Below are 25065 nucleotides of genomic sequence, written 5' to 3' on the forward strand. Positions count from 1 at the left end.
CCTTTTTTGTTTGTTTTCACCATTGTATTTAATTATCTGATGATCATCTATGTGAATGACTTTTTTTTGTCATTAATGCATAGAGCTCCTTCCCTATGAAAATCCCCTAGAATTGAAATGACTGGTCAGGAGGTATATTTGTTAAGCTCTTGAGGCAGACTGTCAAGTAACTTCCACAGAGTATCAATTTACCCTGTATTATGATGGTGCTCATTTCACTGTATCATCAACTAAGTATTTTACTTTTAAAAAATATTTTTATAAGCAAGAAATAGTATATCACTACAACTTTGTCTTTTTATGTTATTAGGTGAAACATATTTCCATGCTTGTTAGGTAATACTTGGAAGTATTTGTTTTTATTTTTTCCGTATGATTACTGGTTTTCTTTCTTTTCAATTTTTACAAGTGTTTTATGATGCAAGGCTTTCTGTCAATGAGGCTGGGGCATAAGCCCTGTTTTTGACACTAGAGTATCACACCTTTCAACCAATGATGACAGGTGATCAGATGCTTAAATTCTTACCTGATAATGAGTCAGAAGAGTCTTGTGCTTCTGAGCATAGCTGAGTCTTCCCTGAATTTGGAGTGAGGGAACATACCATATGATCTTATATTAGGATTCTTCCAGATCCACACTCTAGTCATTTGTCTGCACTGGGATAGATGTTTCTGTTGGAATTCAACTAACTATAAAAATAGGCATGCATATCTGCATTATTGGATATAATGATAGTATTAATCATTAGCTTTTATTGAGTGCCTGCTCAGTGCCAGGCATTTTAATAAGTGCTGAGGGCACTGCTGAAAATGTCTCAAAAGTATTCTGTCCTCGTGTAGCTTATATTCTAGTGAGGGAAGAGAGACTATACCTTTATAAAACTTTTAGCAATTACATAATAAAATAAGTTGGATAATTTTATATGGTCACATATACTATTCAGAAATGAAACAGGAAAATAGATAGAGAGGGACTCAGCAGGGGAATCTGCTGAGATTGACAAGGAATCTCTTTAGAGAAAATGAGGACCGACTGAAAATGATGCAAAGAAGCCAACTCAGAATAGTTCTACAGTAAAAATGTTTCTAGAAGAGGAACATATACAAAGGCTCTAAACTAGGAATAGTTGTAGAATGTTTGAGAAGGAGAAAGAAGACCAGTATGGCTGTTTTAAGCAACTAGGAGGAAGTGATAGGGTGTTATTAGAGAAGTAATAAGGATCAGATCATGGAGAATGGCGTAGGTCGTGCTTAGGATTTTGGATCTTATTTTAATTGGGAGCTAAGGGAGCATTTCAGATGAAGGAGTGATATGAAATCATTGATGTTTCTGAAATGTCACTCTGCCTGCTATGTGAAGGATGGACTATGGTCAGGTAAGCTAGACTGTGCTGTTGTCAGAGGCTTAATACAAGTTTACTTTTTGTTCACACAGAGTGAGATGCTTAAGCAAAGACTTTGGAGTCATCTTTGATTTCCCCTCCCACATAAAAGCCATATGCTAGTCATAAGGCCATGTGCCTGAGTTCTAACAAATGGGAATGTTTGCAAAAGGGATTCTTACTTTTGGTCCAGAGCGCATAAGAGTTTGTATGCTTTCCTTTTCATCTCTTCTTTGTGTCATGGAGGTCACATGTTGATAGAGATTATCACAGGATAGATGTTGCCTGGATCCCTGAATCACTGCATGGAGAAGATATTCTCCATGGGCTCACATTAGTAGCATCTTGATTAGGACCTGTTACTGCTTCCTGGGAATGAGTCTATCTGATCAGTCCCCTGAGTTCTCAATTCTGCCTTCTGATTCATCCTTACTTTTCCATAAAAACATATACTCTGTTTTAAGCTTAATAGTTTTCTCATCTGCTCCCTGCCCATAGAAGTTTAGAGGTCTAAAAGGCTCTTTCCATTTTGCATCTTCTATGTCCCATTTATTCTGTGCTTCTATGTCCCCTGGCTGTGCTTCTGCCATTGCAATTCTTTAAAAAGTTGTGCGGGTGTTTTATAAAGTTTATTGGTTGTTTCACTATATTAGATGAAAACCATGCCTACAAATTTATTTGAGATAGGTTCTTTTCTACCTCAACTTCCCTAACAGTTTGCTATGGAGTTTTAGAAACTTTATTGTTTACCACAGAGGGCCTGTGATACACGCCTTTCAGATTGCAGAAAATGCCATTTGTTTCTCTGAAAAGTCTATAAGACACTACCTTAAGCATTTCTGAGATCTTAAGGAAGGGTTTTACTGTTGCACCCTTGACCTCATGGGTCCACATTTTCCAGGTAACCTATGAGATTTCTTTGCATCAAGGACTTCTTTTATTTTGAGATTTTCTGCTAGAAGAGACTCGGGTTGAGAAATAGTTTTTATTTTTGAATCCAACAAATCATGGCTTCTAGATATTTTCTCTAAATTTTGCTTGAAAACAAAATCCCTTCTTTAGTCCATCTATGAACTATCTATGTGTCTATGTTTACATTATGATATACAGATAAGAAAAAAGACACTTCAAATTCTGCCTGACATTCTCTTAGCCAAATCTATCTGTTTATTAAGTAGATTGCTATTTTCCATATTACTGCAGGTGACAGTTTTGCTTAATTTTCTGCCACTATATAACAAGGGTACTCTTCATTCTAGCTCCCAGTAATACTGGGCTGGCCAAAAAGTTCATTCATGTTTTTCATAACATCTTATGGAAAAACCCAAACGAACTTTTTGGTCAACCCAGTATTTTTCCTCACCTTCCTTTAAACTCTCACAACCAGTCTCCTCAAGGCTCATTTTGCTTCTACTAAAAGCCTCCTTAAGGTCCTTTTAGGTTCCTCCTGCTACACAGTCCCAAAGCCAATTCCACATATTTTATATTTTCCTTATAGTAATGCCACCATACTTCCAGGTACCAAATGCTATTTGAGATATTACTGCTGCATAACAAATGTTCCCAAATTTGCTATTTTAGACAATAATATTATTATATCTCATGTATTCTGCACATCAGAAATTTGATCAGGGCTTAGTTTGGTGATTCTTTTGACATTAACTAGATCGCTTGCTGGTACTCAGCTGCCTGACGGGCTGCTCTTAAGGGCCTAAGATGGACTCATTCACATGTCTAGTGCTTCGGCAGAGGTGGCTGGAAGACCGGATTCATCTGGGACTGTTGACTAGAATACCTGCATGTGATTATTCCAGCATGGTAGTCTCAGGGCTGCTGAACTTTTTACACGGCAGCAGGCTTCTCCTAGATAAGAGGTTCTAAATGGGAGGTGATTCTGTCCCCAGGGGGAATATTTGGCAATGTCTGGAGATATTTCTGGTGGTCATCTTGGGGGAGGGGATGCTACTGGCATCTAGTTGATAGAGGTCAGGGATGCTGCTAAACATCCTACAATGCACAGGACAGACACCCCACCCTCTGCAACAAAGAACTATCTGGCCTCAAATGTCAATGTTGTTGATGTTGAAAATCCCTTTCCTAGAGTGAGCATCCTAAGAGTCAAGCAGAAGTTTCTGACCTAGACTCAAAGACATGCAGCATCAGATTCAGACCAGATTTTAAGAGAGAAGGGAATTAAACGTCACTTCTTGATAGGGGGTGGTGAAGTCATATTATAGAAGAGAATGTGGGATGGGAAACATTGTCACATCCATCTTTAGAAAATATAGCCTGCTGCAGGAACTGTCGGGGAAATCTGAATGTGATCCATGCCGTGAAAAAGGGGCAAGCAGAATGCTTTAAGGATGCAGGAGGATCTGCCACTTCTGGTTGGAGGGATAAAATGGGATTTCTGGAAAACATGACAGTTAAACAACTTTTTAAAATGACAAATTAAACCTTGAAAGGAGTGTAGTGTTTTGAAAAGTTCAGTTGGAGAGGCAAACATTTTAGGTGGAAAGAACAATAGAAAGAAAAACGGAGTTGGAAGAATCAGGCTCCCTGACTTCAAACTATACCACAAAGCTACAGTAATCAAGACAGTATGGTGGTGGCACAAAAACAGAAATATAGATCAATGGTACAAGATAGAATGCCCAGAGATAAACACATGCACCTATGGGCACCTGATTTACGACAAAGGCAAGAACATACAATGGAGAAAAGACAGCCTCTTCAGTAAGTGGTGAATGAAAGAATGAAATTAGAACACTGTCTAACACCATACACAAAAATAAACTGCAAATGGATTAAAGAATTAAATGTAAGACCAGACACTATAAAACTCTTAGAGGAAAACATAGGAAAAAACACTCTGACATAAATTACAGCAAGATCTTTTTTGACCCATCTCCTAGAGTAATGGAAATAAAAACAAAAATAAACAAATGGGACTTAATTAAACTTAAAAGCTTTTTCACAGCAAAGGAAACCATAAACAAGACAAAAAAGCCCTCAGAATGGGAGGAAATATTTGCAAATGAAACAGACAAAGGATTAATCTCCAAAATATAAAAAGAGCTCATGGAGCTCAATATCAAAAAACAAACGATCCAGTTAAAAAATGGGTGGAAGACCTAAATAGACATTTCACCAAGGCAGACATACAGATAGCCAAGAGGCACATGAAAAGATGCTTAACATCACTAATTATTAGAGAAATGGAAATCAAAACTACAGTGAGGTATCACCTCATGCCAGTTAGAATGGCCATTATCAAAAATTCTAGAAACAATAAATGCTGGCAAGGGTGTAGTAAAAAGGGAACCCTCCTGCACTGTTGGTGGGAATGTAGATTGATACAACCACTATGGAAAACAGTATGAAGGTTCCTTAAAAAAATGAAAAATAGAACTACCATATGACCCAGCAATCCCACTACTGGACATATACCCTGAGAAAACCATATTTCAAAAAGAGACATGGGGCTTCCCTGGTGGCACAGTGGTTGAGAGTCCGCCTGCCGATGCAGGGGACACGGGTTCGTGCCCTGGGCCAGGAAGATCCCACATGCCGTGGAGTGGCTAGACCCATTGAGCCATGGCTGCTGAGCCTGCACGTCCAGAGCCTGTGCTCCACAACAGGAGAGGCCACAACAGTGAGAGGCCCGCGTACCGCAAAAAAAAAAAAAAGAGAGAGAGAGAGACATGTACCACAGTGTTCATTGCAGTACTATTTACAATAACCAGGACATGGAAGCAACCTAAGTGTCCATCGACAGATGAATGGATAAATAAGATGTGGCACACATATACTATGGACTATTACCCAGCCATAAAAAAAAAAATGAAATTGAGTTATTTGTAGTGAGGTGGATGGACCTAGAGTCTGTCATACAGAGTGAAGAAAGTCAGAAAGAGAAAAACAAATACTGTATGCTAACACATATATATGGAATCTAAAAAAAAAATTGGTACTGATGAACCTAGTTGCAGGGCAGAAATAAAGATGTAGACATAGAGAACAGACATGAGGACATGGGGTGGGAGGGGGAAGGTGGGGCGAAGTGAGAGTGGCATTGACATATATACACGACCGAACGTACAATAGTTGGCTGGTGGGAAGCAGCAGCACAGCACAGGGAGATCAGCTCGGTGCTTTGCAATGACCTAGAGAGGTGAGATGGGGGGATGAGAGGGAGGCTCAAGAGGGAGGGGATATGGGGACATGTGTATGCATATGGCTGATTCGGTTTGTTGTGCAACAGAAACTAACACAGTATGGTGAAGCAATTGTACTCCAATAAAGATCTATTAAAATTTTTTTTAAGATATTAACTATTAAGGATCTGCAGACTATGTGTTTTGGATCAAATCTAGCTTGTCATTTATTTTGTAAGTTAAATTTATTGGAGTCAAGCCACACACACTCAATGAGTAGCTGACCCCAGAGACCATATGACCCAAGGAGCCTAAAATATGTACTGCCTGGTCCTTTATGGAAAACTTTGCTGACTCCTTGGACTAGTTCATTGATTTATTTGCTTATTCAGCAAATACTTATTAAGTGCCTGCTGTATGCTAGAAATGTATCAGAGGTTAGGTATCAGATGGTGAGCTAAACAGAAAAACAGTGGAACAGATAGAAACAAAAAAAATGTGTCATGGAGGGTGGTTTTAACAATTACAATATTTGAGAGCTATAAAGAAAATAACAAAGTTCTGAACTTAAGAATATTGAGTATTTAGGAAGAGTGAGCTTGACTTTATCAAGAGGATAAAGGTAAGACCTGCCAGATGAGAAAGAGCCAAACATGAAATGTGAAGGACAGAGATAAGAATTATCAGGAAAGTAAAGAGTGTATACAAAGTTCTCAAGGCAGGAAATATCTTGGCTTGAGAGAGTAATTGAAAGGCGATGCATTTTGGTGGAACTTAGTAAGCAAGATGGAAAGCATGGCAGGGGCTGAGGTAGAAGGGCAGGCCTGGGGCAGGTCTTGGAAAGTCTTACAAGCCATGAAAAGGATGCATGCCTTTAAATCCAAGTTTAACAGCAAATCACTTGAGAATTTTAAGAGAGTGAAATAAAACAATTTTTATTGAAAAAGGAAAGGAAAGGGACTTCCCTGGTGGGGACTTCCCACTTACAGTGGGTAAGACTCCGCATTTCCATTGCAGGGGGCCAGGTTCGATCCCTGGTCAGGGAACTAGATCCCACATGCATGCTGCAACTAAGAGTTTGCATGCCACAACTAAGGAGCCCTCCTGCCGCAGCTAAGACCCAATGCAACCAAATAAATAATATTTAAAAAAAGAAAAGGAAAGGAAAGACAATTCTGGCTGCTGAGTAGGGATTAGATAGCAGGTGGATAAGAGGCATTGAGAGATAGGTAAAGCAGCTCATAAAGATTCTAGGCCAGAAATCACAGTGGCATGATCGAGAAATATGCTTCTCAAATTTTTCTGTGCCCACACATGACCTGGGAATCTTGTTAAAATGCAGACAGTGACTCAAGAGACATGGGATAGAGCCAAGATTCTTTGATTTAAACAGATTTCCAGGAAATGTGATGTCCTGGTCCACAGACCACACTTTGTGCAGTGAGAGTCTAGAGGTAAAGACATAAAAAGTGGGTTTTTTTAAAATGCCTTTTGAGTCATTCATTTTACCAACATTTTCCCATGACTAGAAGTCTTAAAAGTAAGTATACAAAACAAAATCATGCGGGGCCTCCCTGGTGGCGCAGTGGTTGAGAGTCCGCCTGCCGATGCAGGGGATACGGGTTCGTGCCCCGGTCTGGGAGGATCCCATATGCCGCGGAGCGGCTGGGCCCGTGAGCCATGGCCGCTGGGCCTGCGCATCCGGAGCCTGTGCTCCGCAACGGGAGAGGCCACAACAGTGAGAGGCCCGCATACCGCAAAAAAAAAAAAAAAAAAAAAAAAAAAAAAATCATGCAAAAGGGGAAATCCAGCCCAAGCACTCTCAACCATTATAAATAAATCAGAAGTGAGTGAGAAAGCCGTTTACAGAGCTTCAGATACGGGACGTATCCTGGGGGTTAGAGTTTGAGAAAAACATGAAATTTCAGCACAGTTAATGAGAAAGTGCCCAGGGGATGATAAATTTTATTAATTTTTCTAATAAAATTTTATTGAGAGAATCAAAATGAAGAAAAGAGAGTCCCTGCTTTTAGAGATAGAGTATATTTGTGAATAATAGACATGTAATTTTAATATATTGTGCAAAGCATTTCCACAGGATCAAGGCTGGCGTGCTATGGATTGGGATCACCAACGGGAGACGTACTCTTGGTGAAAGGTGCAAGGAAGCATCTCTAGAATGATCTTCAAAGGATGACTCAGAGTCAGTAAACAAAGGACAAGGAGAGTGTAAAACGAAATAAGCATAAAAAAATTGGATCATACTATATATAATGTTATGTAATCTATTTTTTCTCCCACACAAACCCACAAACCAAGGAACCATTTGAAAGTAAAACTGCCCTTATGTTCTTCCTAAACATTTATAAAGATGAATTCAATTCTTCTAGATAGATAAATGATTTCTTGGCCACTTGATATCCATCTAGCTCTAACTAGTTCAGGCACAATTACATGAGTGTCCTAACACCGCTCATCGTGTTATTTTGGGAATCCTCCCCTTACCATCCTTGCCAAAAGGTCATAGTTGGGTCACATGACAGGTTAGTGCCACTAGCCCACCTCTCTAGCACATGGCTCCACCCTTTTCCAAATCATTATCAAGATGTGCATGTGTGTATGTGTGTATAAAACAAGTCAGGGTTATTTAGATGCAATTATCTGCAATAAATTCACGGGTTTAGGTGTACAGTGTGGTCAGCTCTGGCAAATGTAAATGGTAGTATAATCACAAGTACACTCAAAATATAGGAGACTTCCATTACCCCCAAATAGCCTTCTTTTTACTTTGCATTTGATACCCTCCTCCCATTGCTGGCTGCAGGCCACCACTGCTCTATCTTCAGGACCTAGAATGCCTTTTCAAAGAAGTCATATAAATGGGATCATAAAGTCTGTGGTCTTTTGTGTCTGGCTTCATTCCCTTGGTGTAATGTTTTTGAGCTTTATCCGTGCTGTTGCCTGTGTCTGTAGTTTGTTGCTTTCTATTGCTGAGTAGTATTTCATTGTATAAGTGTACCCCACTTTGTTTATCCATTCACCAGTCACCATGGTTGACATGTGAGTGTTTCCACTTTGGGGCTGTTATGAATAAAGCTTCTATGAACAGCCACATCCTGATCTTTGTGTTGGACATATTTTATATTTTCCTTACATAAATAACTAGAAGTGGAATTGTTGGAAGGTATGCTCAGTGTATGTTTAACTTTCTAGGAAATTGCCAAACTGTCTTCCAGGTGGCTGCACCTTTTGCATTCCAGATCCTCATCAGCACTCAGTAACATCAGCCTTTGATTCTAGTCATTCTAGTGAGATATAGTGGATGTCCATGTGGTCTTGTTTTGCATTTCCATGATGACTCATGATGTTGAGTTTTCATATGTATATTTTCCATTCATATATATTTTTTGGAAAAATAAGTTCTTTCTCTATTTCTAAAAATTGAGTCGTTTGCCTTCCTGTAATTGAGTTGTAAGGTTTCTTCACATATGTCAGACACAAGTCCTATGTTGGATATACAGTATCTGATATTGTCCCATAACTTCTGGATGCTCTGTTATTTTTCTTTCTTGTAGTCCACCCAGTGGAGGCTTGGTGGAAAGAGCTGATGAGTGCATGTGGCCCCCCCTTGGGGCCTCCCTTGAGTCTGGGCTCCCAGGGAGCCTCACTGTCATGCTGGCCTACACATGGCCTTTAAGAATTTGGTAAAATTTCAGTTTTTTTCTTCTTATCCACTCATATAACTACCACCTCTTTTGTCCCATTTTCTGCCAAAGATGAAATATTTCTTATGTGCTGTCTCTCCTTGGAGGGGCTTCTCATCCTTTGACATTCAGTTCACCAGAGGGTCTTAGGACCACAGGTTTCTCAGAGGATAATTTTTAAGATATAGTTCTGTTGATGCTCTGACTCTTTGTTTGTTTGTTCGTTTGTTACAATGAGGACAACATCATCTTGCTTTCTGTATCTTAAGCAGAAGTGGAACTGCCTCCATTCTCCCTGTGAATGTGATGGAAGAATTTCATTGCTGGCACCACTAGAGTCAGTCGGTGTGGACCCAGGGAGCCCTCTGTGCTCCCAGAGGGCTCCTTGGGCCCACACTTTCAGAGAGGAGAGGCTAGAGTTTGGGCCTGTCTGTGGCCTCCATCATGAATGACCTGCTTGCCAGGTTCAAGGGCACTTCTAGTTTTCCTCGTCCTCCTCTGTAATACCACTGGGGGAGTATCTTTCTCTCATCCTTGCTAAAGGTTTTTCATGAAGCCCCCATATGTGATATCTCTCCAGCCTATTTCACTTTTCTTTCACTTTCTAAGGGCTCTTCCATTTGGACATTTAACCTAAGTTCTGCTGGGGCTTGTTTTCAGAAAGTACAACTTTCACCAAATGCTTAATTCCCTGTGCAAATGCTCCTGGGCTGAGATTTTCAGTTATCCCATGTCTCAGAGTGAGTCCCCTCCCCTCTCCTATAGAGCACATCTGGAGCCTCAAGAGTGGTCCTGGCCCCTTTCTCCGTAGATATATCTAATCTGATGGTCATCTCCCGTGGTTCATACTCTACAAGGCCTGCCCTTAGTAACCCTGATATACTGGAATTCCCAAAATGAATTCTCAAAGTAGGCCTTCCTTCAGGAACCCTGGCTACAAATATTAATATCCTATCCTCAGATGCTTGCACTCTGCTTCCAAGATGCCCTGTTTGTGTCTAAGCATGTTGTCCTTGCATTTAGTCAAAGTTTAAAATGTGCAATCTCCTGACTGAAATCAGTGCTGGCTGAATCCCCCAGTGCACGCTGATTCAAGATGCGGGTTCCCCCTTCACCCCACCCCTACCCAAGGCTCTGATTTTTTTGAAACATACACCAGACAGTTTTGTTTTCCAATAAAAATGGACCAAGGAATAAAAGCTAATAGAGGGCCCTTCCCTGGTGGCGCAGTGGTTGAGAGTCCGCCTGCCGATGCAGGGGACACGGGTTCGTGCCCCGGTCCGGGAAGATCCCACATGCCGTAGAGCGGCTGGGCCTGTGAGCCATGGCCTCTGAACCTGCGCGTCCAGAGCCTGTGCTCCGCAACGGGAGAGGCCACAACAGTGAGAGGCCCGCGTACCACACACACACAAAAAAAGCTAATAGAGGGCTTATTATTTCAGAAAACCCCATGTACTGACATGATGATAAACCTATGTGCCCTCATACTGAATCCTGTATGCCAGCCGAAGATGTCTGCACTCGGCTGATGGCAATCACTGGTCAATGAGGATACAGCTCAGATGGAGCTCCACCTATGGCTGTGAGATCTGACTGGCATGGTCATAAAAACTTCACTTCCAGCCTCCAGTGCTCTCTGGAGGAACAAGCTTACCAGCAAAGTATTGCTCACTCAGTTGCGAAATGTGACAATACAGGTTATTGATCTATTGTCTTGTTGGATATAGCTAAGTATAAGATTTTGGGGTAAGCAAACCTACCTTCCTTCTTCCCTTCCTCTTCCCTCCCAAGGAATTGGCAAGGCTCAATGTATGAAGCTGGTCATATTCTGGGCTGCACAGCGGTTGGATTGCCTCTTCTCTCCTTCCCCGCTCCTCCCCCGCCATGAAAAGAGAACCAGCACTTTAAGACACCTCTATAACTAGACGACAGACCACAAAGCCCAATCTTCCAAAGGAGGTCTGTCCCATTTAGGGTTAACAGTCCTGCATTTAATAAGGACAGGCCACAAAGTCCCAAACCCCTACATCTCACAACTCAAACGCAAACATGAAGAACCCCGTGACTGACTCAGGAAATATATTTTCCTGAGACCAATGGTTTATGAAATTTATTCTCCAGTTGGCTGATCTCTTGAACAGTTGTTTGTCATCATCAGATTTTGAAACCATTTATCCCCTTTCAAGTGATGATTGTGCTGTAACCTCTGGCTCCATCCATGCTTCCGGTCTGGGTAGAGCAGATCTTGGCAATGAATGAAAATCATAGCTGTCTTATCAAATAGCAGCAGTTCTCGTTTTGTTTAACAGTGCTGGAAATTAGTTTTTCAGGCACTGATCTTGACAGGTCAGCTGTCAAAAGTGGGTTTCTGTGGCCATAAATTCATTGATCCCATAAACAAAATTCTGTCTGGAAAATACAAGAGGAAGTCAGAGTAGATGCACTTATGTACAAATGAAATGGCCTGCAGCTGTATGACTAAGTGTCAGGACTTCTTTGGGTGAAAGGTTTTTCTGGCTTCCCATTTATCAAGCCTATCAGCCTCATTTGGCTTTTATTATCTGAAATTTTTTCTCCAGCATTCTGATCCGGGAGCCCCAGCTGTCCTCAGGAGGGAGGCAGAACACAGTCTCTCCTAATCTTGATGGGCAGCAAGTTTGGGAATCCACTTAAAGGCTTTATTTTATTTTTTAAAAATTCCACTTCAGTCTTTTAAACAAAAGATTTTGTTTGAAAAGGATTGTGACTTTCTCTGCTCTGGTCTTACATATTGGGTGCTCAGAGGGATGGCCTCACTCAAATGAAGGTTTACCACTCTGGTCTTCAGATTTGGACAAGAGCCAAGGCTTTGTGGAAATAGGGAGATTCACTCAGCCTAGGGCACTTGGCTTCAGGCTGATGTGAGGGAATAATACACTTTCCTGCCCAACTCGAAGGCTCCCAGATCCTGGAACATGGCTACTTTGATGTGTTTGAAGACAGAATTTTGGTTTCTCTTTGAAGTATTTTTTCTTTCTTTGTTAGAGTACAGGATGCCTGAAGGCCAGGGAGAGAGAAGTGAGTATTGAAAAACAATAAACTAAAAAACCTTTAAGCCCTAAGTACTTTCAGACAAAAGAAATAGGAATAATAATAACAGCTCGAAGGAATTTTTTTTCTTTCTCTCATGAAGTTGCACTTTGATTTAAATGACTTTGCCTTAGGATGGTCTGAATAGTAACTAATAAGATTTGATGCCACCCGCCCCTCTTCCTTAGTGGAGGAAGACTGCCTGTCTTCATGGAGCTGGGCCCCAGGAGGGGCCACTGCCCTGTCTCCAAACCCAAACAGGCTCATGGGGCCCTACACAATCTTGGAGGTGTCTTAGAATGTGAGATGCTGTCCTGGAAGACCTTGCAATGTGCCTCTTCTAGGAGATGGGCACCTCGGCCATAGCTCCTTGCAACTAGAGAACTGATGTATTCAGTATTAAGTTCTGACTCTTAGACTGGTCTTGACCTACCGATAGATAATTTGACTCTGATTGCTTCCTTCCATTCAGCCCTCAATCATACAAGTGCATGTGACAGGATTTTGCTTTATCACCCGTGCTAGCTATTTTTATCAAAAGCGTATTTTCCTTTTTGTGAAAGTAATGACAAACCTGTTAAAAACATAGGAAAGCATAAAAAAGTAATCATGGTTATTCATAATTCTACCCCCAAGATAAATCTAAATATTACATTTAAACACATTTCCTCCCGTTTTAACCACTGCCTTTAAAAAAAGACATAATTAAGGTCGCATTGTACACACCTTTTAATATCTCGATTCTTTACTTTGTGATTATTATTGAAGTTATTTTATTACATGTTATTTCAAAACTGTTTTCTCCTTTGAACAGCCCCTCAACATGGTAGGCAGGGAAGGTATTTTTATTCCATTTTATAGATAGGAAAATGGAATCTCAGTGAAGTTAAATTTATTCAGAAATATTTGTTGCCTCTTGTGGTTTAAGTACTGTGCTGTAAAGTATGCTTAGATCACTCAGGTAAGTGGTGGAAACACACCTAGAACATAGATATATTGGCTCATAAACATATGCTAATTTTTTTAAGGATATATATATATATATATATATTTTTTTTTTTTTTTTTTTGCGGTACGCGAGCCTCTCACTGTTGTGGCCTCTCCCGCTGCGGAGCACAGGCTCCGGACGCGCAGGCTCAGTGGCCATGGCTCACGGGCCCAGCCGCTCCGCGGCATGTGGGATCTTCCCAGACCGGGGCACGAACCCGTGTCCCCTGCATCGGCGGGCGGACTCTCAACCACTGCGCCACCAGGGAAGCCCAACATATGCTAATTTAATACCTCCAAGTTCCCAAACTATACCAGTAATAGGGAGCTGATCGTCTAGAGGAGTAATGGCATTCAAGGCACGGTTAGAAACTCTGAGATGGGAATAAGAAAGGCAAGGTCCAATCCAAGTGCCCAAGGCTCTAGACAGTTTATAAAGACAGGGTTTGGATCCCAGGGAACAGGGGTAAGAAACCCAAATAGCACAGCGGAATCACAGACTTAGGTCTAGAGTGGAAGACACTGAAGATCATTTCTACTGCAGCTTTGTATCAATGGTGGAGATTGAACTAAACATTTCATTAGTTGGGAGGAATGTATCATACTAATCATACCAATGTAACATCTTAACAACAGGGGAAACTGGGTGTGGGGTATATGGACGGTCTCTGCATAACCCCTGCGACTTTTCTGTGAATCTAAAACTACCCTAAAGTAAGAGCTAATTTTTTTGAGAAATTGAGTAAGAGTTTTTTACCAGACCCAGCCAGAGAGAAATGGCATTCCAGGGAGAAGAAACTGGATGTAAAGAGTCAGGAGGGAACACCATGTGCTTGAGAAAGGTGAGGAATTTGGTGGGGTTGGAGTGAACTGAAGCTGACAGTCAAGGTCGGGTCTCGATCAGGAAGGCCTTTTCATTTAGGCCAAGTTTAAAAGTGTTAGCCTTTATTCTTTAAGAAATAGGAAGTAATTAGAAATTTTTAATTAACATAATTTGTATTTGAGTTTATGATAAACATCAGCACAATAGAGGAGGGCTGTTAAGAGAGAGAGGTTGGGGTAACAGTGGGGAGGCTGTTGCAGTACTTTGGGGCAGAGGCGCTGCTGCCTTGAGCCAGGCAGTGGGCTAGAAGCAGAGGATGGTGAGGACAGGGATGGGGAGGCAGAGCATTTCTCACAGCTGAGCTAAAACCCTAGCAGGACAGGGCTTTATCCCAACTGTTTTTCCTGCTTCCATTCCCATGACTGATTACAACCCCAATAGAAAGACAGGTAAAGCCGGTTGATCAATGCCAAGCAGAGCCTCATTCCAGGTGCTCATCCAAACCAGGGCAGCACAAAGTCGAGATGCCCCTTCACCAGTGCCAAGGAGGTTGGGCAGCAGGTGTTATGAATTCAAGTCCTGGTACAGAGCAGAATATCCAGTCCCTGGAGCTGACATGTCATCTTTGCTTCCATTATGACTCTGTAAGTCATGGAGGTAGTAAAGGGGACCTTCATAACACCACCCAACCCAGGGGGTATGGCAGATCACACATAGAGTTAAGCAGCCCCGATGCCTGGGCTAAACAGTTATGGGGATGAGATGCAGGCTGCCCAGATACACACGATGAGTCCCCCGAGTCTGATATCGAAGGGTCCAAAGAATGCAGGGAGTCAACACCTTGACTCCGTTTGTCTGAGTTTGTCTTTTCCCTTTGACCAGCATTTGAATCCGGCTGCAGGAATTGATCCCAAGTCCCAGGGCTATTTCCTGAGACCCCATAGGGAAATAGCCATGAAGTTTCCTTCTCACTATACCAGTTCCAAGAGTGTGGCATCTTTGATGTCCTTGAACAGGACTTTGGATAGATCTTAACTTTGTTCTTCACTGCAGTGCCCCTCAAATGAATGAGTGGTGGCTGTGGGGAGTTCCCAGAGTATGTGACTGTGCTCTTAACTAAGTGATTTATTCATCACTTCCAGGCATCCTATTATCTAGGGTGAAGTGGGTTTTAGCTTGTATCATGTTGGAAGTGATGGCAGGAGGTTCCAGGTTCCTTTAAACTGGTTCTAGAACCACATATCTCATTCTGATGTTCCTGCTTTAGGCCTCAGGGTTCTAGTATCTTCCAGGTAGAGGGCCCCACAGATTCTGGAACTGTGGCCTCATAGTCAAGGCTCAGGGTCCGTGAGCGGCACTATTGGTGGCTCCTTTGGGGCACCTGGTGGCACTTTTCCACAGAGGGGTAATTCTTTTGCTCAGCCTAACTAGGGGTCTTGTGGGTTTTCCCTGACGAAGGGTAGGTGCTACTGTGACAGTCTGAATTTTAACCCCTTGGTACTGAACTGATGGTCCATGGATCAGCAACAGCAGCACATGGGAGCTTGTTAGGAATAATCTCAGATCCCAGAATCAGAAAGTGCATGCAAAATCCCTGGGTGATTTGTCTGCATATTAGGGTTTGAAGATCACTGCTTTCATCTGTAGCAGTGGTTCACAATCCTGGCTGTGCATTAGAATCACCTGGGGAGCTAAACGATCCATATCCAGTCCGCTACTGACCAGTTAAATCAGACTCTCGGGCAGGGGGGCAGGCTTTAGTTGGTTTTAAAAGCCCTCTTAAGAGATTCTAATGTGCGGCTACATCAGAGGCCCAGTGACCTAGAAGAGCAGCGGTTTTCAACGAGGATCGCTGGGGAAGCATTAACACTCCTCATGTCCAAGTGCTGAGACCCTAACTGTGTTGGCTTTAGATGGGGCCAATATCTGTATCTTTTTACATCTCACCAATTAATGATTGAGATTCACTGATCTGACAAAGGGTTCATCGTTGTTGCTCAGGCCCTGCAGGGATGCAGGGAAGGGAAGCAGTCCCAAGAGCATCTGTGTCTCCAGTTGTTTCTGAGCCAGGATAGGGTCTCCTTGACCATCTTAGATGGTCTTAAATGCATTTATTGGACAGATCCTGCAGGCTCAGGAGGATATGGCAGACCCAGAGCACATGTATTCTTAGCCTCCACCTGCCTATGAGGGAAAATTATGAAGTTTGCACTACAGTGAAGACAGTGAGCTCTTGGTCCTGTTTGCAACTGGCATCAGGGTGTAAGACAACTGTAAACTTGGGTCTTTGTTACCTGTTTCACTTTTGATCTCATCCTGCTCTGGTGATAGAAGCAGTGATCTCAAGGACCTTCTGGCCTGGGCAAGTCAAAGGAGTATTAAAGAAAGAGGGCACTTTGTGTGAGACACATTGACATGGCCTCAGTAGGTGGACAATAAAATTGGACATAAATGTTCATTCCAGAAACAAGTTCCTACCAATTGGTTTCATTTCAAGGATGAGGCAAGATCTCAAGATCCAGATGAGCTGCCGGAGGAAGTGGAGCTCTATGTGTCACACCTTTATTCTCTCTAAGGTTGTAAGATGCCTCTAGCTCTCTGGGAAACTCCTAGGGCTGTTATCCACCTATCTGCCTGATTCAGGAGCCCAGTTTAGGAGTCAATTCCTAAGGTTTGCACAGGTGCCCGTTCTGTCCCTCACACTCCCTTTTTCCTTCACAGCTGGCGACGTGGGACTCGGAGAAGGGCCTGAATGGCAGCCTGCAGGAGAGGCCCATGGGCAGTCGCCTCCAAGGACTGACTCTCAAAGTGGTGACTGTCTTGGTAGGATCATGGGCATATGGGGGAGGTCTGCCATTCAGGCTTTGAGTCAGAGGCTTCTCTCTGTTTGGCTTGATGCTGGGTTTAGAGAGAAGGGGATCTTAAGTGGTGGCTTGAGCTTTCATAAGGCCTTTCACTCAAACAATTTTATGAATAGTGAAGGAAGAGTGAGATTGGAGATTCTGCCCCAAGCCTCTGAGACGTTCCATGGGAGGTCACTGGACTGCTCTAGAGAAGGAAAACTAATCCAGATCCAGTGCTGAGCTCCAGAGCGGGCATAACAACTCTACTTGTTCTTGGATGTAAATGATCTTGACCTACTGGTGGTCCTTAGGAGAGCTTTGCTGGTAGCTAGAGTCCCCAGAAGGATGTTGGGAGGACATCCGTCCAGACCCCAATACCACTGATGGGCCCATGTGACACAAAGTTCATAATGAAGACCATTTGTTGCAATTTCTCTGCATGGTTGTCCTGGAATCAGAGACTTTTACATATTTCAGATACCTTAGAAGCATCTTCCTTTCCATTTCTTTCTTCATCTCTTTAGAACTGTAGGAGACATTTTAGATTTATCTCTTATTAGCTGGTCATACATGGTCCAAACATTCCCCTCTGTCCCAGCAGCACTGGCGTCTCTTGGCTCTAGAAGTCTTTGGCAGCCGCGTTTCCGCATTCCCCATGTGCCCACCAGGAATAAACATTATACTTTATTTCCCCCCAAAATTAAATTAATGAGATGTAGTCTCTGGGGCTGTTGTCAGAAGGCTCCTTCTTGTTCAGTTTCACAGGGTGGTGGTGGGGAAGCCTGAGGTGTTTTCCAGATGATCACGTGCCCTACAAGAGCACATGTGACACAGCACAAAATGTGTGAATGTGCACATGGCCTGGCTTTGGACTTTCAGACCGTGGGGTTTAATACTATCCTGTCCTTGACGTGCAGTATGGCCTTGTCCTGTGATTCAGCATCCATTTTCTAGTACAATCTGATAGATGTATTACTGTCTTCCCTCAATCCAGTATCACAGAGCTCTATTGTCATTTAATATCCTGGATGAGAGGTATCCACATTTCTTATGTGGGTCCTGAAGAATCATGGCATTTCCAAAGGACAGAGCCCTCAATGTTATAAATGAAGGAATGAAAACAAGCCATGCTCTTCTGGGAGATGGGGCTCTGGGCCGAGTCTGAGATGACACAGGACAAATAAATCTGTTCCTCCATCAGTATGCTGGTTGGAGGTATTTTCCTGTGCCCTGTATCCTGAGTGTCCACAAACTGCTTTAGAAAAGGGCAGAGAGGTTCAGACTCCAGGCCTAAATTGGCTAAATACAATGCACATGTCCACAAATGTTCTGAAATTATGGTTCATCGGATTGGTCTCTCTAATAATACCCTGGAAAGATGTGTGTTAATGAACCTGTGATTTAGTTGAAGAACATTCATTTTGTTGTCCTCAGGAAGAGCCTTTTGTGATGGTGGCTGAGAACATCCTTGGACAGCCCAAGCGCTACAAAGGGTTCTCCATCGACGTCCTGGATGCACTGGCCAAGGCTCTGGGCTTCAAATACGAGATTTACCAGGCCCCCGATGGCAGGTACGGTCACCAGCTCCATAACACCTCCTGGAACGGGATGATCGGGGAGCTCATCAGCAAGGTAGGTCCCAAACGCAGGTCCATGGGGAGGGATACGCCAGTCTGCCTCTGGGGTGATGTCTAAATTGGGCCCATTATGAAGTTGGAACCATGGGACCAGCTAGACAGACCACAGTTACCACTCTCCACGCACTAAGAACCTCTTTTCCTCCACCCCCCTCCTCCCTGCTATACCCACTTTTGCTCTTTTATTTTCTAATTCCCTGGCACTTTGTGTTTTCCTTCTGTGCCCATTGCTCTCATTCCTTTGAAACGTGTCCACTGTGCCTGTTCTGTAATCCACACTTTATGAAATCCACTCCCACATTTGGGCTGCAGTAGGAACCCAATTCTCGCGAGGGGTGGTTCGGGGGGGACTGGTGCATGCTTATTCTCTTCTTCAAGGCCCACAAGTGGGCGTGTATATCGTGTGTGTCCACATGCATGTGTGTAGGTGAATGAGTGTGTGGGTGTGTCTGCATTGCTACGTATAAGTGATACGGCATTCCCCAGCTCCTCAGATTAATTTCAAATCATTAATCTTCCTCCTTCCTGTAGAACCTGGGTCCTCATTTAGATTCATGGCGTGAGGCCAATTTGCTGTGTCCCCATCCTTGACCCTTCCGTCTTATGACCTCTAGGTCATTTCCTGACAACCATTTACATTGGTGGATCTGCTCAAGCCCTCCCGCTCCAGTATTACTGTTGCCATCAATCTTGATGTTTCTGACATCCCTACGGAGCACCCTGGGCTTCGAGTGCTTTGACCCCCTTCACCTCCAGTGACCTTTGAGGACCTGCCCCCATGCATCCTGTTAGCATCTTGCATGTCACTGTCACTGTCCCAATCCATGACTAAATCCTGTCGTCCTTCTGACTCTTTCTGGCCTTTGTTCCTAAAACACAGGTCCTCTGCTTTATAACCCATGAATGCAGACACGAGGCTTGTATTCTCTCCGGTTTCTCCTAAGCTTAAAAAACAAACAAACAAACAAAACACACAGAACAACTTTATTGTGGAAAAAGTTATATATCAAATTCACCCATTTCAGATGTATCATTCAGTGATTTCTAGGAAATCTAGTGAATTGTGCAGTCTTCACCATATCTAGTTTTACAGTACTTCCGTCACCCCAATGAGATCCCTCATATTCATTTACAGTTAATTCCATTCTCAACCCCAGCCAGAGGCAACCTTTAATCTACTTTCTAGCTCTATAGATTTGCTTTTGCAAACATTTACTGTAAACGGAGTCATACCATATGTGGTCTTTTGTGTCTGGCCCTTTTCACTTGGCAATGTATTTGAGGTTCATTCTTCTCTAAGATTTCTGTGCCCTTCTGATACTGCATCCTTTCCTGGTGCATCCTCTGTGGTCATCCAGATAAACCCCTGTTCCCTTCATCCTGTATGATTCTCCTAAATTATTCTTGATTTCTTGTTACATTGAAACCCTGACCTGGTTGTATTATCTACCCTCTGACTCTGACATCCAGCTTGCTGTATGCAGTTAGAGGAGAAAATCACAAATTTGTCCAGATGGATGTATGAACAATGTGTGGCCTCCCAACTCAACTGGGCCTTCAGGACAGTTCCTTAACATGTCCTTTATTGGGCCCCTTGGCTACGTTCCTTAGAGACTGTTTCAAAATTTTATCTTTCTCCTCAAGCAACCTAATAATCTTCTATCTTAAATTAGAAAGCAAAGTGCTCTTATTTTAGGGAAAGAAATGGAGACATCTGGGCATGAGATTCTACTTCAACTTCCTATGAAGTTCATATCTGCAGACACGTGCCCTCGCCTCCAGTTTCGGGGTAGGGGGAGTGTTTTCCCTCCTGTTACAGCTCACCCCTCCACCAGCATCACGAGTCAACTCTCTTGTTCCTCCTCTGGACCTGGTTTCATAAATTAGTTGCCCTCCATCCTATGTTGTTAACCTCTCCTGATCCCCTAGATTTCTTTCTCTGTCATTAAATATGCTCCAGACTTAAACAAAACAAAACCAAAACAGACAAACAAATAAACCAGAAAAACCAGAAAACCTCCCTGGATCATGGGTTTCTGAGAAGAGAAGCAAGAACCAGAGATGCAAATGTGGCAAGTCTGAGATCTCTGACACGGCCACCTCCACCATTTTTTCTCTTTACTCTAGGTATGTTGTTGGATTTCACAGTTTAGAAGTCAGTATATTTGCCCCTCTAGCCCGCATATTGGACCTGATAAAATCCTTGTATATAGTTTTCCCCAATTTGAATATGTAGTTTGGATCAGCTGTCACAACTGGTCATTCTAAAATAAACCTAGTTCTGATGATGCCTCCTACTTAAGAGACCCCAGAGCCAAGATAGAGATGATCACTGTACATTTTAATGCTCTTATGTTAACATCCACCTAGGCATAAGGATCCTAGTCTCCACCAGTCTTGGCAGCTTTAACCTCACAATCTAGTTCCATCTTAATGGGGTCTTGGGTGCCCGACTAACTCAGTTAGTAGAGCATGAGACTATTAATGGGTCTTTGTCTATTTTTTTAAGGCATTTTAAATTTATTTATTTTATTTCTTTATTTTTGGCTGCGTTGGGTCTTTGTTGCTGCTCGTGGGCTTTGTCTAGTTGCGCGAGCGGGGGCTACTCTTTGTTGCGGTGCACGGGCTTCTCATTGTGGTGGCTTCTCTTGTTGCAGAGCACGGACTCTAGGCACCTGGGCTTCAGGAGTTGTGGCTTGCGGGCTCTAAAGCGCAGGCTCAGTAGTTGTGGCACATAGGCTTAGTTGCTCCGTGGCATGTGGGAACTTCCCGGACCAGGGCTCAAACCCGTGTCCCCTGCATTGGCAGGCAGATTCTTAACCACTGCACCACCAGGGAAGCCCTCTTTGTCTATTTTTAAATTAAGCTCATCTTGGAAAGCAAAAGTCTTGGGAGGTACTTTTGAGGTCTCAGCACAGGATGCCCAGAGAGCCCCTTCACAGCATGGCTTTACTAAAGGACGAAGCAGTCCATATGTCTGAGAAGCCATGAGTTAAGGCAGGCAGAAGATCAAAGGAAGTGGATGACCCCTTTTTTCTTGGAGAATGTTATTCTCTGACATAGAGTCTGCATATAAAACAATCTAGGCCTGATACACTAATGAGATTCAAGGTAGTTGTATACTCACCATATAACTTCTAAGGTATTTTAGAAAAGAGAGATACCTGTGTGGGCTAATGGCATTTGGAGAGGTTTGATGGAAAAATGGAGTGTCCCTGTGGCCTTGAAGTATAGCAAGGATGTAGATAAGGCCAGAAGAAGATAGAAGGGAGTTGGGGCGGGGATGGGGGTGGGTGGTAAGAGGGAAATACCAGCAAAAGAAAGGAGATAGTTCACTAAGGAAGAAAGTGAAGAAAAACTGTAATTCACACAAGAATGAAGATGGTTATAGACTCTTTCCTCCAGAAGTGGTTTCCAGGAGTTTTTAGGGTTTGGGAGAGAAATTTGTAAGGTGAAAGAGGTAATAACAGACACCTTAGTGCTGGATTTTCCTTACAACATTCAAAGTCACGAGGTGTCAACTCTCGAATCCATTTCCTCTGAACTGAACAACCCAAAGGGCAGAGGACAGGCCTTGACCCAGGGTAGAACCTAGTGGTAAACTGAGGACTGCTGTCTGATGAGATGGGTTTGCCTTTCAGAGAGCAGACCTAGCCATCTCCGCCATCACCATCACCCCGGAGAGGGAGAGCGTGGTGGACTTCAGCAAGCGGTACATGGACTACTCGGTGGGCATCCTCATCAAGAAGCCCGAGGAGAAAATCAGCATCTTCTCCCTTTTTGCTCCTTTTGATTTTGCCGTGTGGGCCTGCATTGCAGCAGCCATCCCTGTGGTTGGCGTGCTGATATTTGTGTTGAACCGGATACAGGCCGTGAGGGCTCAGAGTGCTGCCCAGCCCCAGCCATCTGCTTCTGCCACCTTAAACAGTGCCATCTGGATCGTCTACGGAGCCTTCGTACAGCAAGGTACCCTCCTGGTTTCTCAATGTTGGAAGAGCCCCAGGGGCTTGGAGGAACGCATTTTGCCAAAGTCATTTTAAATGCAATTTTATTTAATCTCTAAGGTAGTCCTAATATCATGCTGCTCCCAGTTTCTCTGAGTAATACCAGATAGGAACTAAATGAAAGGACAACACGGAACTTAACTTCAAGTCCTGATTTTCCACTTTAGATAAAATTAACCTTGGAGTTCTGCTTTGCACTTTCCTTGCCTCCCACATTAGATTGATTGTTATGCAGACAGGGTTGTCAGAAACTCTATCTTGTTTAAATTTGAAGTCTTAATGGGATAAAAAATCAAAATTGTTTTGCAATCATCTAAGCGGTACTCCAGCCATTCTTGAGATACAAAGTCTCCTGTCTCTGAGAAGTCTGGATAGCACTTGGGGAGTTACAGGATTGTGCAGTTTTGACTGGAAACAACAAATTGCAAATTTCCTAACGTGAGTCCTAGCCTTATTTGCACCATGGCAAATGTATGTATCACTTGCTTGAGAGGTTATATAAGAATAGTCAGTGAGGAGTTTTCTTCTGCTACCACCTAAGGGAACAAGGAGAAACAATTGGCCTCAAAGAGGCAGCTTCTGACTACAAGTCACACGCAGTGATCTCTGAAAATCATAGGAAAAATAAAGGTCATCTAGTGAGGGCTGAGTAATAATAAAAGTGATATGGTGCATCTCATTTCTTAAAAGAAAGCCAGGAAATTCTCCAGGTAGGAGGTAATTTTATATTTACAGAATTCCTGAGACTGTTCCATGTGAATTTAAAATGGAAAGGGACATTACATAGGGTTGCAGCCCTGAAAGTTCTCAACACAGTGAGGTAGAATCTTCTAACTAGAAGATTTTGATATTCAGACCTCTACTGTTGGCATTTTGACAAACATCCTGTCACTAAAAATGCCAATCCTAGCTTTTCCGTATTTTGTGGTCTGCCATCCCTTTCCAAGATTGGTGGTCCTAGCACTTTTTCCCCAGAATTGTCAGAGCCCACCATAACCAGCCGGCAGTCACTTTCCTGATCCCCAGCTCACCACCAGGGGTGGTTCCCTATGCCTGGCTGCAGGGCAGAGAATTTCTCTGGAGATGCAAGCAAGAGCAGAAGCCCAGGACCAATCCCCTTTGCGTGCCTCCTGCAGGTGGTGAATCCTCAGCGAACTCCATGGCCATGCGAATCGTGATGGGCAGCTGGTGGCTCTTCACCCTCATTGTGTGCTCCTCCTACACAGCCAATCTTGCTGCCTTCCTCACAGTGTCCAGGATGGATAACCCCATAAGGTAAGATCCATTACTCCTTCCAGAAGGCTGTAAAGAGAGGATGCAAACCTAGCCAGGGCAGCCTGGTGTCAAGGAGGCAGAGAAGGACTTAGATTCCAGATCTGTAATTCGATGACAGTAATCTTTAATGCATGAGGAGCATCACTCCTGTTGTATTTTATTTCATGCACAATTAAACAATGTATAAATTCATTAAATATTTCTTTGAACATTTAAATTCTGCTTATAAGACTAATAAATCAAAACATTAAAAATTAACAAATTAAAAGTCCTCAGACCTTTCAATATTGATTACAAACTTATCTAATCAAAAGTTTTAAACATTTAATTTAAATTAATTAAAACCACAAGTCTAATATATTTTTCCAATCTTCAAATATCTAAAAATTATTTTTAAAAACATGCCAGTTATCACAGTGATTAGAAAATTTATGTCACTTACAGTTACAAAATTGTAAAATTATTGAAACCAAGGACTAAAAATGTTTCATTTTAACCAAAATGTTAAAAATATGGCATAAAAGAATTAGTTCAACATAGTGAAATAACTTGGAAATGCCTTTGCTTTATAGCCAGATTCTCACATACTGTGTGAATTACAAAAGAGCTTGGACAAAGTGAATGTCTGTTGGATATGTCATCGCTGAACTGACCAAAGGCAAAGATCTAGTCCATACTGCCTTGGGTGCAATGCCCTCTTCAGTATCACCTCTTACTTGATCCCTGATTACGGTTTTCTGTGTCCCTACCTTCAGTAATTTCTCCTTTAATTCATCATACTTACTATCATCATATTGATTCTTTTGATCCATAGCCCTATAATCAAGTCATCCATACTCAACCAGCTTCTATAGCTCCCAACTGCCTATTTGAAAGAGGTCAGATTCTTGATTAGGATTCAAAATTCAGAATGACATTATCTAGTCTTTATTTTAATTGATATTTTATTGAGATAATTATAGATTCACATGCAATTATCATTAGTAATGCAGAGAGATCTCAAAATATCTTTTAACAAGTTTGCCCCAATGGTAACATTTTGCAAAACCAGGATATTAATGTTGATACAATTGACTGATTCTATTCAGATTTCTCATTTGTACTTGCCCTCATTTCTATGTGTGTGTGTGTGTGTGTGTGTGTGTGCATTTGATTCTACACAATCTTATCGTATGTGTAGATTT

The 25065-nt window shown here is 42.6% G+C and overlaps 1 protein-coding gene across 2 annotated transcripts in view; it reads left to right on the plus strand.

Moving 5' to 3' along the window:
* Nucleotides 1-25065, plus strand: part of GRID1 (glutamate ionotropic receptor delta type subunit 1) — a 679283-nt gene that overhangs the window by 543591 nt on the left and 110627 nt on the right. For both annotated transcript variants that reach the window (XM_081250205.1, XM_081250206.1), the window contains exons 9-12: nt 16844-16945; nt 18400-18597; nt 22244-22568; nt 23743-23881. In XM_081250205.1, coding sequence (XP_081106331.1) covers nt 16844-16945; nt 18400-18597; nt 22244-22568; nt 23743-23881 — 764 coding nt within the window. The remainder of the gene's footprint in view (nt 1-16843; nt 16946-18399; nt 18598-22243; nt 22569-23742; nt 23882-25065) is intronic.

Source organism: Mesoplodon bidens (assembly GCF_964165515.1).
Source record: "Mesoplodon bidens genome assembly, chromosome: 1".
Taxonomy (NCBI): Eukaryota; Metazoa; Chordata; class Mammalia; order Artiodactyla; family Ziphiidae; genus Mesoplodon; species Mesoplodon bidens.